Below are 16,748 nucleotides of genomic sequence, written 5' to 3' on the forward strand. Positions count from 1 at the left end.
TATCGTATAATTTATTTGAAAAACCGAACACTAATATAAATTGTTGAATCAAATTCCCTTCCTTTTTATATGAAAATTTTACCGCGATCAATGCTAGCACTGCTGCTAACAGTAGATCTAAATGGAAAATGTGCACGTTATGTAACAATAGTCGATTGTAATTTAAGAGTGATTTATTTATGGGTCGTTATTGTCTCGTGTATATATGCCAAGAGTGAAGTGAACAGTGAATTGATCGAATCAGGCATTCACCGTTTTCGTGTAATTACCTCTGCCATTGTATTTACGGGCGCTGGATTTTAAGCAATTGAATAGATCCTTCCACAACTTAAGAGCTCCCTCCTCGAAACAGTGTATTTTCACAATCGATACGTTCCGCCACGAATTACTATTACTAATGAAATGAGAATTATTATTACGATCTATTCACGGAATCTCAATTTGAGTATTTGACAGGACAGGAGTAGCAAGTCGAACGAGCCAGCCGGTGCTCGTAAAAGATCTAGAGACAATAAATGGTGCGCTGACATAAGTTGGGTGCAAGAAAACAGACAAACAGAAAGGTGAGTGACGGCAATTTTGAAGATGATAGAAAAAGGTGCGGCCGGGCTTTCGTTTTCTCTCGGATTACTTTACCACGAACGATCAACTCGGCCGTCCAATGGACCTCGGCCACTGAATTGCGCGCAATGCACGTATAGTTGCCGGTGTGCGCGGCGCTCACGCGCTCGATAACTATGGTACTGGAATGGGCGTCAATGTTGGTTACGCGCATCCCGACGGGTATCTGGGTGTGTCTGTTGGGACTGGTTATCCCAGTGTTCCCGAATCCGGCTGAATTGGGCCCGGCGATCGGCTCGCCGTCCTTTGACCAGGAGATCGTGAACGGGGGATCGCCTTTCTCGACCATGCAAGTTACCTGGGCACGGACGCCCTCCGATAGGTCCTTGTTAAAACTAAAGGGGGCTATCGTGGGTGGAACTGCACAAAAAAAAAAGATTCGACCGATCAGCTTGCGTGTACGCGTGATCGTGTCTTGACAAGGAAATAATGTGTCCAATTTCTCCTTAGAAGAAAAGCTGACGTCTCACGCTACACGCATAACGGCAAGAGCTTCGACTCTTTATTCGATTCCATTACAACGCTGAGTCGAAGCCTTTACCGAACCTAGAGCAAAGTTGTACGCCAGTCTCTTGGAAAGAATATCGGTCCCATTAGTTTCTTGCCGGGCGAACGTGTGTATGCGGGTATGCAGCTGGTGGATCCAAAGTTCCTAGGATGTCTGCTTCCCCGTTGACATGCTTCCTCCGACGGGATGATCGATGCGCGTTTAGTTGCCGCGAAAATGCTTAGCATACGGCAGCCCGAACGAGTAGTTTGATGGTTAAAGATTTATCGAGGCGATCGTGACGCGACCGTAGGGAACGCGGCTCTGCAGGAAGTTGAATTTTTTCTCTGCCGCGAACTTGTTTGCATCGGGAGTCGAATCGATCGTGTTCGAGAGTTCGAAAGCCTTCTCGTCTCGCTCTACGGTCGAGTTACGTCACGGTCTTTAAATTATTATTGTACAGTAAGGTATGTACCAGCACAGGCATAGTTAGTCAATAGTTTCGAATGTAATGAATTATAAAAAATGGCTAAATCGAGATTAATAGACGAATGGAAAAGATTTTGGCGTTTTGATTTATGCGCATAATCAATCCTAAGCGATAGAACTTAAGATCGGGGATCATCCCCATTTAGATCAGCAAAATGAATCTGCACAAAGATCAATCGGCTCTAGTGGGGTGGCATCTGTTTATATACCTCGTCTATGGCACTAAAGCATCTCTAAACTCAATCAACTGTATCGTTTCATGTAATTAACTGATACAGTATCGGTTCTATTTTCGGTATTAAATTTATTATCTACAATCGCCATTGTATTTTATCTTGAATAATATCTATACACGATGCAGATTGTACTAATTAAATTTCCGTCTTATATTCGGTTCCCGCGGACGCGTTTAGGAATGAACGGTATTTGGCCTGTAATCCGGATGAGAACGATCCCACAGAAACGGTGAATGTACAGCAGAGATTTCGCTGCGCGTCCTCCCCACAAGCCGACTTCTCCACAATACAGACCGACGTCCTTTGCAACGTTACGCCTTCCTAAGTCCATTAACCTTATTGAAACCATTGAATCTATCGTTTGCCGTGCCAGTATCGACTCTCGGCTCTCGGCGCGCGTATTACGCTGGACTCGTAATGGACGCCGTAATGCGATAACATCAACGCGGCTTATCAACTCGGCTATGCCGTCATTATGCATAAGCCATTATACATATATATATAGGCTCATATTAATATTGACGAAGTCACAAGGGGCGTTTCGGCACAGTTATCCCGCGAATCAATGACGCTACGGTAATCAAATAGACCCGCTCCCGTTAGTTAAAGTTATTAAAAGGCTTATAGTACGCAGACCCTATGTAGACAATTCTGTATGTATATCTACAGAGTTTCAACCGAACGATATCGCTTCCCTTTATTTTAAATCCACTCCTCTTAATTTCATCTTCGAATTGTTAATAAAGTACAAAGGCATACTTAGTATATGAATTTGTGAGCATGAAACAGAGTTAAATGAGATCTTTTATGAATGCAACTGTTTGCATGTACACAAATTTTTCCAGATTTTTGTACTTGAATTCTAGAGTTTACTGAGGGAGCAGGACGAGGCATCGCACGAGGGGAATCGTCCCGCTTCTCGAATATTTTATTTGACGACGACGTCGCTCGTCGCGGCACGTAAACCAGACGTAATGCCACGGAACGACAATAATAACTTGGCTTGTTGGCCTCGGCCGGGGATATACATATACGCGAATGGATAGATGCACGCGGTGTGTTCGGGGATATTCGGTGCCCTGAAGGTATTAGAACAGAATGTGGAGGTTGTTTGAGAATAATTGAGAAACCGTACCGTGTGGGTGACGGCAGATAGCGCAACATTACATGAATAATGCCCCAAAGAGAAAAGCGGCCCTGTGGTGTGCAGGTGCACGTTACGCGCACCGTGCCACGTTTTACCGTGTCCCTTATTCCATGTATATATATATGTGAGTATACGCGTTTAGGATATCTGCCGCGTTACGTTCCAGCGAGATAGTTCGATAAACGAACAAACAATACGAATTCCATATGTGTTTGATGACACACGTTGACGTCGTTTCAGACAAAACAGAACGACACTCCTCTCGTTTATGTGTCGAATACTGCAGCTTCAGCGCGCTCTAATAATTAAAAAAAAAAGGCTTATCCTACTGGCTTTCACCCTTTCTTCTCGGAAATGTCTGTACTGTGTAATCCCTGGTCTGTTAGAATGTTGCGACACGAAACGTAACATCGGGATCGTGAAAATTGTAGAAGGAATATCGATTAAATTAAACAAAAAAAAACAAACATAAGTCGTATGTATTTCTTTTTTAATTATATACAACAGCATGCGTTCGTAAAGTGCTGATCGCAGAATGCGATCGCACGTCCTCTGCCTCAGGGCTGGACTCTTTAAGACGCTCTTCTGGACTACCGAAAGAATGGGAGGAGAGGGATATCAGATAATCATTTATCGTGACATGTGTACATACACGCGTTGGCGGTGTCGCGACGCGCGTAACACCGAGGATGATGTTTCGGCTCGCCGGTTGTCACGGCGCGGCACGTGAAAATCACCCTTAGGCCGTTCGTTTCGTACGACGGCCAAGAGTTTCGTTCGTTCCGCTTGCACTGATTTGTTCGTCTAGAGAGAACTCCGGGGGTGGTTGCCGGTGGATATCAACAGCAGCGGCGGTGGTGGTGGTGGTTTTTAATGCCAACCGCCCCTCCGACAGACGAGGAAGAGCTCGGAGCGAGAGAGAACGCGCGTACGCGTTCGAGCTTACCCGCTCGCGTGTGCCACGCAAACGAGCGGGGAAAGAACGAGGGAGAAATGAGAAAGAAAAAAAATAGAGGGAGGCGGAATCCTCGCCCGAGGATGAAGAGTGGCAACGATTGATCTTGCTCGCGCTTTACAGCGGGAGTTTCCAACCGGTCGAGAGGTCCTGCCGTCGAGCACCGCGTGACGATTAATATCGACGATGGAGCGCACACGTTCTCCCTTCGTTTTTCCTGCCCGTTTCACGGCCATTCCGTGCGCGTCCCTCGTCAGCGGCAATTGCGGAATTTATCCTACCGACGAGGACTGAGCGACGGAGAACGGGAACCGTGGAACTAGCGTGGAACAGAAACGAAAGAAAAATAGAGCGTGAAATCATACGTCGTTCGTGCTCGCGTTCGACTGTTTTGAATAGGAGGACAGACGGTGCGGTGGAAGCGAACGAAAATTTCCTAACCGAGTTGCCGGAGTTCAGGGGGTGGTTGGAAATAAAAGACGATCGCGGGCTGAAATCGGTGACCGTAGAGAGTGGGGGAGATAGAGATAAATGAGAATGAGAGAGAGAGATAAAGGGGCTCGCAGAGAGGGTGGGCTCGTGTGAATGGTTCGCGCAGCTGGTGAAAAGTTGTCGAGCTGACAAGCAGGAAACGTTTCTGCGCGCGAACTTTTCATTCACGGATGATTGTACGCGCACCCGATGCTTTTTTCGTGATCACCGTGACGAACATTTTAATTTGTAACGTTACGAGCTTGCATTACCCGACGTTCCAAGTTGGACCGATTCTTTTAAATCTGTGAAAACTCCGATAAAAAAAATACCATTTGGCAATAAAAAATTCACTGTAATCACTCAGCATCGACGCGTTTAACAACGCAGGTTTTACGTGGCTTTAAGTGGAGAAGAATCGTTAAAGTTTGATGCGGTTTCCGCATGTTGCGACCATTCCTGCCTGCGTACCGTGAACCAATAGCGATGCCGTGCGAGAAGTTTCGGCGGCATCGTTGCTAGCGACGCACGTATAATTGCCGTTATGCGCCGTGGTCGCGCTCGGTATCATCAACGTGAGATCGTATTCGCCGATATGGTGCGTGGTCGTCTCCGTCGAATTCAACGGCTTCCCGTCCTTCAGCCAGGTGATCTTCAACGGTGAATCGCCCTCGCTGACCACGCAGGCCACGTGGATCCGCGCGCCTTTTTGTATATTGGCGGGAAAGCTAAACTGATCGATTTTAGGCGGTACTGAAAATTACAAATCAGGACACATTTTTACGTAATCACGGCCCGTGAAACCAAACAATTTGTTCCTTTCCTCCCCCGTCTATGTACTCCCGGCTTTAGTCGTCGAAGTAGTTTAGCATGGAAACTCGAGGGATCGGGAGAGTATTCTTCTTTCTTTTTTTTTGCAAAATGATCGCGGAATCGTGAACGTGGGTTACGCGATTGAAAGCGGACAAAAGGCGCGCACGCATCGATCGTTATTCGACGCGTTTCGATTGCCAGGTCCCTTTTCTCTTCAGGTATTTCCCGGAGCACGACGACCGGGTTCGATTCGACGCGAACAACGTTTTTCAATGCGTTTCTCTGTCCTCTTATGGAACGATCGTCCTTTCTGTCGCAGCCACGTTATCCTCTCGACTCACGGAATTCAACGACGATTGTAAGCGCGAGTCTGATTATACCTACATATACATATGTACATATACATATACAATCTTGTAGTCGTGTACGTATTCTTTTGTTTAAATACATTCACGATCGGTTTTCGAACGTCCTGCCTGTAAAAGCGTATCAGTCTGATTCGCTACGGAAAAATTGTCGATCTGAAAGGGTTATTAATTTTCGAGAGGAAAAATTGCATCATTGATGCGTCGATACGATTAATTACAAAAATTTGTTTCGCTTGGAATAACAGCAGCGCCGGAGATCAGATAATTGAAAGATGATATGCAAATTGCAGAAACTTATGTAAGAGCGTCAAGTCATTTAGTAACGATCACAGCTGTTACACCGTTTTATCGAGCCTCGACTCATTTACCGACGTTTCCGACTAGACTCAACCTTCAATCTATGCGCACTCCACACACACTCGCGCCACGCATGCCATCCTGTACATACATGCTAATCTACACTTACGAATACAATTTTCAATTATGAGAAAAATGAGTCGAATAGAATTTCATTCAACAAACTGCGGGAACTTTAATTTGCAATTATTCCCAAGCTTGCGAAGTGCGACCAGAAAGCTCTGTTCAGCAAATTCAATCAGAAATTATCATAATAATTTTTCACTGAAATGGAAGATTATGATAGACCTCGGAATATCGTCGATTTTCGGATAAATTTTAAGTAGGCGAAAGATTAGTGTCTCGACGTCGTTTGCATCCCCGAGGGAGTAAGTTCGCGATTACAAAGATAATCGTCGAGCCCCCTTTCGATGTCGAAGAAAAATCCAAGCAGAGCGGATCAGCTCCGGTGACGAGAAGCACTACAGCGTTGCTGTTATTCCAATTTAAGCAGATCGGGACGTCGATCGGAGTAAAACAGACACATAGGGAAATGAGGGAAGAAACTTTACCTTTCACTTCGATGTGTACTGTCTGGGAGTCGCTCCGGTCCTGGTTGTTCTTAGCCGTGCACGTGTACGCACCGTGATCGGTGCTCTTGTCGACGTGGTGCAAGATCAACGTGCCGTTCGAGACGTCCTGGCGACGACTCGTCGGTAGCACTTTTCCATCTGCAGGCAACCAGAGAAAAGAGTTTCCTTCAGTTCGACGAGCCAATTTTCCAAGTGAGACGATTCTTTGTCTCGTTGAGGAGAAAGGACGGAGGGATGAGGCAGGAACGAGCGTACATTGTCGACATTATTATCCTTCGTTGACAAACAATTCACGAATCAAAGAAAAGATTCTGATTTACGTCAGCATCACGCGGATCGTTACACGTGTACTGTCCTTTATTTCATTCAGTTTGAGGAAACATGGATGGAATGTAACAAGGGATCGAGTTACAAATAATTTCAGTTGGAAACTTAAATGAAATTTGTTTGAGAAGATAAGCGAGGAGTTTATTCGATTTTAACTTTACTTATAAATTTACATTTCGTTACAACTTTATTAGTTACTGCTCTGCGGAGAGGAGCATAAGTGAAATAGGAAGTTTTGCCAATCGATGTGGAATAAATTGGTAGATGGTACATGTTAGGTCGGTTTTTTAACGGTAAGTAAACTGGGTAATTTGTGATAGCTTCACGGTGCTCATCGAGTTCATTCGCGGGCGAGCTTGTCGATGGCCCGGTGTGAAATCGTTAAGCGTCGCTCGCGCAGTCGAAGCCTCAGTTCGTTTTGCAGCGATGACTTGAGGGTGTTACTGGTGCGCGTCCATCATCGTGCTACATCGTTCGTAAAATGGCAGGGGCACCGTTTGAAACTTTTACGTGAGTTCGGTTCATCATTACCGGAAAAGAAACGCTCGAACTTGGTCGTACGAATGCGCGGAGCAACGGGACGAGCGAGTTTCCTCCGCTCGACGGAATAAAACCCCGTTCGTTCTACCTCTCCTCGCTGGCTGACGTATATATAGCCGGCGCAGAGGTAAAAAGTTCATTTAAACCGCTCGAAAAAGCGACGACGGTACTTTCAGTTTCTCTGAAAATTCATTCGTCTCCTTGCTGCGCGAGCCAGATTTACGAGAAAACGCTGGACGCGGACGGTAACTTATTTACGGGCTCTTTACGCGCCGCAAATATTTCAATTCGCCCTCCCCCTTAATCTTTATTTTTCATGCTGCAAAAATACGAGAATCAGGAAAAGATGATTTGTCGAAAGTACCTATCTAACAGTAATCAAAATCTTGGAGTAAAGTTTTCTATATGCAAACGCTGGTAAGATTCAAGTCATCTTATATCTGTGCACCGTATTATTTGCGTTCTTCCTTTGCAAATGTATATTTAATGCAAATACTTGTTACAATCGCAGTAAAATTTACTCTTCACGATTAGATACTCAAAAAGAACAGAACGCGTTTCGGATCTTTCGATTCTAAAGTCCTACGGACTGTAGGTCGCGTCACTAACCTTTCTCCCACGTGACGCTCGTGATCGGGAAACCGGCAACCGGGCATTTGATGATGGTGGTTTCGCCGGCTACCGCTGCGTAGGTTCCCATTGGCCGAACGTGGGGCAGGCCGTAAATGTTAAGACGAGCTGAATGGGAGATCCTTGCCATACGGTTCGACGCAGTGCAACGATATTCTCCTCCGTCCTCCACGTGAACTACGCTGATGTTCACGTGCGATATCACGTCTCCGTGCACTGTCACATATTGACCTATCATGAACCTGCAACAATTTCGGGATCCAGAAGCGTCAGGTCTCTGTCAATTTATTGGTTAACGCTGGGAAATTTTATAAATTTAATAAATTATATTCCAAAGTTCAGTAGTGAAAATCTTTTTTGTGTTCGAGCATAATAATAAATGGGATAGAATCTGTTTCCACGAGTAGGGTGCTATTTAATATTTTGTTTGTTCATCGGATCGTGGAAAATCAAAAGGCAAAGCCCATCAAGGGTGACACGTCCCCTCTAACGAAATCATTATCGGCTCAATCACGAGTCACTTGGCACCGAGTAAACCGACCTAGGCGCGGCGATATAAAATAAAGGAGAAAACACACGGGGCGGATGCGTTATTATTAATAGCGTGGAACGCGGCACCGTCGAATCTATCATTTCTAAATCGAGCGACTCTAAAGAGTTTAGACTGAAACCCGGTTGATTGGTAATTTTCCCCTCAATTGGTTCAGAGAATCGAAGCCCGCGGGGTGGTATCCGTTCCCACGGGACCCGCGTTATAACGACGGAGAGCTGGTCTGATTTACCTCCGATCGTAATAGCCGCAGTTTAATAACCGAAAATAATTGTGTACACACCATCCATCGATCTTTGATCGAGGTGTGCGCGCTTCTCCGGAAGCGAGTTTTTTTATTGCTTCAATGCTCTTTTGATCCTTATCACGAACGTTTATCTTCCCACGCGCAACATATTTTTATTTGAAGAAAAATATACAAGAGCATCGTAAATTTTGATCGTTAAGAAAAATGATTGATGACCAAGTGGAGAAAGCTGGAGGTTGTTACCTGTCGTTTTGCGGAAGAGGAAACCCGTCCAGTGCCCAGGAGAAGTGCGGCGTCGGGTTTCCTGTAGCGATGCACTTGAGCGACACCGAAGGACCCGGTTGGATGGTCTGTTCGATGAATTTGTACAGAAGTTGGGGCGCGGCATCTGAAGAGACCACAAAGGCACACACACACACACACACACGCCATTAGAAAAGTATGAAAAAGGTTCTCGATCGTCGAGGAAATCGTCGTGCCTGGCAAAACGTCGACGAGCGTTTTTATAATTATGCAAATGGCAGCGTGGTAATGGGCGTTAAAGCGGGTCGAAGGTGAACGAAAGAGTGGAATAGAACTGTTCTTGCACGTGCCTCGCGCACGTTTCGTTACGTTTTTCTTTTTCTCTTCTCGAAGATAATCCCCGCTCACCGCGCGTTTTTATGGGACGCGGAGGACGTTGACGTAATTTAGTTGGATATTTTGTTCCGGCTTTTTATTTTAACAATTTCACTGCTGAAATCACATTTTTTTCCCTCGCGTTCATCCGACAATTCGACAAAACTGCCCGGATTTCTCCCTTCTCATAGAATCGCTTGCGGTGCAATCGAAAACTAAATGACGTTTCTAGTAACATTACGCCAAATCCGAGCCGACGTGTTTCAATTTTGCCGGACGAATCGATCGCGTCGGAATTTGCCCAGAATCCGTCGAGATTTCGAAATAATTCAATGGTGCGTGGATACATTCTATGAGCAACCAAATGTATGCAGATTACGCACGGGGATTTGGCTAGTTCCAAATCGCAATCACTACGCGTTAGAACGTTCCTATCTCGTTACGTGAAATAACAATAAAATGACAGAAATCCTATAACGTAAACTGTAACGAGCTCTGTTACACACATCTACAGTATACTCCAACTTACATTTCAGCAACAGCTGGACATCGTCTAAAACAAACTCTATGACGTATTAGAATGGGGAGAGCCGGTTCTAACTCGGAAACAGACTCGTGCATGATAGCTAGTTAACAACCAGCGAGCCATATTCTTGTTTCTCTAAACAATTCCAGAAACGATGACGTTACTAATTCCGTTTGGACAAACTCTATTACGCGATTTTAATGCGTCCTTTCTGTTCCGCCAACATTTGAATCTCATTCTGTGAGGCGGCGCGATGATGAGAATCAGTTCGAACTTGAAACCGTTCGGATTTCAAAGTTCGAGTCGTGGATTGGTGGCACGGAGGGTCTGCTAACAACCAGGTAGCTACAGGACGAATATCGGGGCAGGTGCAGCGAGATTTAGGCTAGCCTCCGGGCGTTCGGGGGTCACTCGCGTGCGCGTACCAACGGATCCGACGTACGTACATACACATACGTACATACATACGCTCCGTGGAAATGACCCCGGTTCGCCGCAAGGCGGGGTATTATGCACGCAACATTTACATGACAAGACCCGGTACGCGGGCAGAACTATCGATCTGCGGTTTGACGCCTGAACTCGAGTGCCGCCTAGTGAATTAACCCCAAATTATAGAGCCGACAATAACCGAGCCACACACGGAACCATGGAGCAGGCAGAACGGAGCGAAGCTGCGCCGCGCTGCGTCGCCGCTCCGACCTGTTTGCTCATGGCGTAAATTAGGATGCCGTATTGCCGGATGCCACGCCCCGTTTTGCGGCCCGCTGTATTATTCTGTGCGGGCCCGGCGTCCGTTCCCCTGTCATTTATCCCCGTCGACCAGTTATCGAAAACTTCGCAGCGCGCCCCCAACATTGGCGCGAGTTTCTCGCCTCTGCGCGCGCTCCGAGGTTCATCATGATTTACTATGTATAATGAAAACGAGAGACAATATTTAATTCTACTGTATGTCATCCTTATGATGTATTTGTATAAAAATGCGAATGAATGCGGAATAGAAGAAATAATTGTGAGAAGTGATTGAAGTGTGATTAAATGAAATAATAAAATACTTATCAACAATATACTACATTTATAATTTGATTGCTTTCGTAGTTGAATTGTCTTTCAATAATTTTCGATCGTCACGAAATGAGGGATTTCTATTGGATTTAGTATACCGTACGCGTGTTTGACGAAGTCCAAAGTGGAACGCGCCTTAGTGGTCGGACGCCCGCAGTAGTACGAGTCAGCCATATAGTCGTTATTATATCTTTGTCAAGGAAACGGGAGGTTAATTATCCTTCCTTGCATGACATGAGTTCTGCGTTGCAATAATGCAACCGTTTATGAGATTTCTGCTCAATAATTTCACCAACGACATTGTTTATGTTAAATAAGAGCTTTAAAGAATTATCACATTTATTACGATAATTCTTTTCTGCAAATTCCGAAAATCAACGTAGAGTTTCGAATTTTAATTCGCGTTGTTTGTTGTATGCACGTTTCACAGATGGAAAACAGAGCGCGATGCAACACGAAGCTGTGTGATTAGCCATTGGCTAATTCAATAGGAACACATTATTTACCTTATCGTGATTATCATTCCTGTAAACGTCATAAATAAATGAATGTTTGCCATCACATGTCAAAGAATAAGCATAACCTCTGTTTATCTTTGTCAACCTTCCCCTCGCGCTCTATAGAAACGTGAAATCGGCTTTCGAATTGCGCGGAACGTTTTATTGTTACACACATTTAAAAATAAAACATCACTCACGATCAGAGTGTATATTGACTTACGCTAAAGTCGCGTGAAAAATTTAACGCCGCTCGCTATTTTACAAAATATTTCGCAATTTAGACCGGACGGAATTTCCCGGGGAGTCATTTGGCCCGGTGCCAAAATCGACGGTTTCCTTTCTCTCTAATTCTTTTTTCAACCATATGTGCGTTCCATAAACCGTTCCGTGCTCCCCACTCGATCGAATAAATTGAAAAAAGAGACAGAGAGAGGGTAAGGGTGGGTAAAAACAGTCGTAGTGCATAGAATTTTTTTACATTACGCGCTCGTACGTCTGTTTCTCTCTTTTGAAAATCGGTCTGGGATCGTTACAAAAGTTCGCCGCTTTGATTTCTTCCCTTTGTTACGCGAGAGGATTAGTTCGCTTCCAATTATTTCGAGTTGTACAAAGCGATAGCTATCGGGGACACGAGAGCGAGGAAGAGGAAGCTAGCAGATAGAACGATTTCGATTCGTCTATTTTGTTTGATTTTAGTCTGGGAGAACGCATGAATTATTTAAAAAGCATAGTAGCGATGGTCGATGAAAAGACGGCCAAGCGTACAAAAGGAAGGAACGAGCGAACGAGTCGGAGGGAGAAACGTCGTGACTTATCGGCGGATCGAAAGCGAAAGTTATTAACCGCGGAGAATTGAACGCAGTTTCGCTACCAGTCGAGCCAGAGCGATTGACGAAATTCCGAGTTTTTTCCCCGACGTTTAAAAATTTCCACGGCGTTACGGGTTGACTGAAAAATAGAGTCGGTTCCCGGAGATAAACGAACGCCTGTCTTTTGTCTACTCCTGCACGTCACAGGACATAGTTCAATACTACGAGGGAACAAGAACGTTCGACGAATAAAACGGAACCCTCGTATTCATTAAAATTGTTAGACAGAATGAAAAAACGAACATTAAATTTGCACGAAAAACAATGTTAAATAAGAAATAGGATCAAGTTTAAATTAAAAGTGAAAATGTATCATTCCACAGTTTTAATAAACCCATTTCAGGGTCCGATGCCCCTGAGAAAATATTTGAACAAGGCTTCATATAATTTGAACGTTCCCATGAATTTGAATAAAACCATTTTGAGACAAGCTTTATTAATCCATGCGTCTTTTTCTATATAAACCTTAATCATCTCTTCTCCACAATTTTCCCTACTTTTGAAATATTATTCTCTTACTTCCACTGGTTCGAACAAAGGATATATAAAGCGGCAATTTTTATTAATCAATCTTCTATATCAGCTCTTTTATCATTACTCTCTTACGTTTCATCTTCCCCTCACAATTTTCAAGACCAATCTCCGAGTACCGTTCTCGCGTCTCGAAATGGTAACTGAAACAAGAGGGAGAGAGTGGATGGGGGACAGTAAACGAAGGCATCGTCGGACGGGACATCCAGCTGCTGAGAAATGTCGGCCGATGCTTCAGCCTCGTATACGTGACACTAAGACGGAAATGGTCTGCTCGTTACGTACGTGCACTTAAAGCGGTCGACTGACAGCTTCGTTTAAGGCAATGGATTACGTCACGTGGAAACATCGTCTCTGCGCGGCAGTAGGTTTAAGAATAAAATACGCGGACTGATGAAGGAGCGATAGAATTGGTTTGAAAAAATAAGGAACGTAAGAAGACTTCGTAAGACTGATTGCAGAATCAAAACTATTGTGGAATAATCAGTATCATGATTGTAGCGTTACAGTTTCTTCGAAAAAGTTACTTTACATTCTTGTCGGATAACGCGTTTAAGCGTTTCGTTTTAGCCGAGTTCGTCCATTCGGTTTTTGCGTGAGAATTTCGAACGGACACCGACACTTAACAAACGTTCCCTCCCATTCCTAACGGTTCGTCGGCGACGCGTTTCTTTTAGTCCGTGAGCCGGCGGCAAGCTTCGCCACCTTCGTGACTAAGACAAATGGCATGTATTTATTTTACGGCACGCCAGCCAGTGGATTTCTCCTTTCTCCATTATGCATCGCCCTCATTAAGCATTTTTTTTCCTTCTCTCTCTTCGTTTCGACGCTCCTGCTCGCACTTTTTCTTCCTTCGCCTGGCTTCGTCCTTTACGCACTTTCTTCCACTCGTTCGTCCTCGACTCGCGGTCTTATTTTCCCTTTTCCTTCGCGCCAGACCGAGCTTTTTGTCGCGAAACCCTCCCCGTTTCGCGCGCCGAGAATAGGCGAGTGACCGCGACGCGGACGGATCGAGGTGGAAGCCGATGAAAGAATTCGGTTGCGCGCATTGAACGCGAGACTTCTCAGGCCGTAGATAGAAAGAATACAAGAGGAAGATAACGGGAAGGCTTGGAAATAAGTCGATGAGAGCCAGACGGATGCGACTGAGTGCGCAGGATCGTGTCGGATATAAATTGGATATAAAAACAGACTGCGGATATAAATTCCAGGCGAAGTTCCGAACGAAGCTAAAAGGACGGGAAATTTCATATTTCGTACAATATTGGCCGGCGAACGCGGAGCGATATCGGACCAAGTTTCAATCCCTTCTTTGTTGCCGAAAGCGCCTTCTCCTCGCTCGGGGGTCGAGATTAACGAAGCGTCCAGCGAACTTGCCCGTTAATTAAAAATATTCAACCCCCGAATAACGGGATCAAGCGTCATTGTGATATAGTATTTTTACCGCGTTTAACAGAGTTTACTTCGCGAACGGCCGATAAAAGGCGCGGGGGCAGGTCGCCAAAGTGGTCGTGCGAAAGTTTCGCAATACAGAGAGAAAGAGGGAGAGAGAGATAGAGGGACTGGTTCACTAGCCGGCTGGCTGGCCTTGGTTAACAGTGGCCTCGGTAATAGCTTTAATTTAGCCTTATTATTTTCAGAACTTTTATAAAAGTTCCTCGTGGAAACTCGAGGAACGCGTCGGAAGATGACTGGTTACGAGGCGCTTAGGTACACTAATCCGTCTTAACTCGCGCGTTACAGTTTTAAGTACGTCTTCGTGTTATACGAATTACGTCCGGGGTAAAGAAAGTTATCTGATAACTGAACTCCAGACTAGATGTATTTTCATTGGCCTTAAATTTTTAACTTCCGAAAAGGCAATTTCCCGCGCCAGGGCTGTGCGCAGCGCGGCGTTAAGTACGCGCGGTTCATAAAAACGAAGGAGGGAAAGTTCAGCCACTAAAATAAAACGTAAACTCACCCCCTAGTCGGAGCTCCGCGGTCGCTTGTACCATCTCGTTCATGTTTTTCGCGAAACATTGATACATTCCTTTGTCGTCGCGTACGATCGACGACACTCGCAACGTCGAGCCCTCGTTGCCGCTGATCTTGGTTCTACCGGAGGCTCCTTCTCTCACGGGAAGACCGTCCTTCGTCCAGAAGATCACAGGGATCGGTTGGCCGGTAACGGAACAGTGGAACTCGGCGTCTTTTCCCAGGTCGACGGTGACCTGCAACAGTTATCGATTCCGGGCAACGGGTTAGTCGGCGCACGTTCGCCAATAAATGTCACTTTTAATATCCCGACTGTCCTTAGAGCTTAATATCGTTCCGGAGGAAAGTTGGCCACGATTTCGTAGAGAATCTGCTACCTCGACAGCAGCTGTGTTCTTTCGGACGTGAACATCGATTCTCGTAGCTGCGAAAAGCACAGCCCAACTTTCGATACCAGCTTACGAGGTCTCCCGTCTCACAAAATAATTTCCAATCGGGTTACGCGAACAATTTAACATCTGATAATGCGCGATTTAATTATTGGAAAAATGATGTTGAATAATTGTAATTACATACATCAGGCTGGCTTAGGCGGATTGTTAAATGTATGTATGAGCAAAGCTACACGATAGCATAGTCGACGTTTGTTTAGCGTGAGCATACGCTGTATTAATACCCGTCCCTGGTCTCCTACTCCATTTTGGTAACTTCGACAGAGTATCGACCCGAAACATCCTTTGATGTTTCTACTCTGTTTAAGCTGCGTTGAAATTATGAAAGACACGTACGTTCAAACCGTGTGAGAACAGCTTCGAAAATGTCGATCGTTAAACGCGACGATCGTGGAAAAGAGATCGGCACGCAATCGTTCCGGAACGCCTAGTAGAAAACGCTTAACGTGCTCAGACACAACGGATGGGATGGATTCCAGGCCGACCGAGCGGAGCACGGGCATACCTACCTACCGGCAAATCGAATGTCCTGTTGGGTATTTCGTCGCCCACCTTCGAGAGCTTAATTGCTTCCGGGTCGCGCGGTTATCTCCCTTTGATCAGTTTCCTGGTCCATCTGATTTATCATTAACGAGAATCGTTCTCGCTAAATGGGTTGTGGTGAGCGGTTCAACAGCGCTCTCGCAAAGTACACATCGTGATATGTGTGTGAAATGATAACAAGAACCCTACTTGACTCGATGTTTTCGCTTACTTTGAACTACGAAGAATTAACTGACTCCCAGGAGATCAGTTTTTCACTACTGACGCAATTAAACGGTATTTAAAATTATAATGAAGTCTATTTCGTTTCATTACACATTGAAATGGAAAGAAACCCTGTTGTGGTGAAATATATTTACGTAGTCCCTAATTAATTCTCGCTTATCAATTTTAACGAAAAAAAATAATGTCGAATTAATATGAAATTACATGTGAAATGACTACAGTACGAAAAAACGATTCCGTATTAAAAACTTTTTTAAACGCTCGCCACGAGACGGCATCGACCGGCGCAAGTGGAAAAGACTCGACCTAGTCAGACACGGCGAACCTGTGATGCATGTATCACGGAACGCGGTTGAATGGAGTGGCCTACTGGTATTTCCATATGCACCTTCAGCTGCTTAATTGATTACCGATCGCGGGGCATCGGTCTTTGATCTCGCCGGGGAATCCGTCTTATGTATTATTGAAGAGGTTAGTTCGTACGGTTGCGTGTAGCGATGTATACATTCATGTACATCCATGACAATTCTGCGTGGCCTGATTACCGCTGGTACAGCATCGACAGATGCACCTACGCGAATATCGATGCACATACATACATCATAGTTACGGTCTGTACTCTGTACACTTTG

At 45.1% G+C, this 16,748-nt stretch overlaps 1 protein-coding gene across 6 annotated transcripts in view; it reads right to left on the reverse strand.

Annotated features, from left to right (window-relative positions):
• LOC108631513 (Down syndrome cell adhesion molecule-like protein Dscam2) overlaps positions 1–16,748 on the reverse strand; it is a 112,641-nt gene that overhangs the window by 14,144 nt on the left and 81,749 nt on the right. For 4 of the 6 annotated variants that reach the window (XM_018035529.2, XM_018035501.2, XM_018035492.2 and 1 more), the window contains exons 7-11: positions 14,883–15,132; positions 9,054–9,198; positions 7,993–8,255; positions 6,496–6,654; positions 637–981 (exon numbers count right to left, since the gene is read on the reverse strand). In XM_018035529.2, coding sequence (XP_017891018.1) covers positions 637–981; positions 6,496–6,654; positions 7,993–8,255; positions 9,054–9,198; positions 14,883–15,132 — 1,162 coding nt within the window. Of the gene's footprint in view, positions 1–636; positions 982–4,877; positions 5,160–6,495; positions 6,655–7,992; positions 8,256–9,053; positions 9,199–14,882; positions 15,133–16,748 lie in introns of all 6 variants that reach the window. The other 2 variants (XM_018035523.2, XM_018035516.2) reach the window with 1 other exon arrangement.

This window comes from Ceratina calcarata, unplaced genomic scaffold (genome assembly GCF_001652005.2).
Source record: "Ceratina calcarata isolate Rehan_Ccalc_2016 unplaced genomic scaffold, ASM165200v1 scaffold147.2, whole genome shotgun sequence".
Classification (NCBI taxonomy): Eukaryota; Metazoa; Arthropoda; class Insecta; order Hymenoptera; family Apidae; genus Ceratina; species Ceratina calcarata.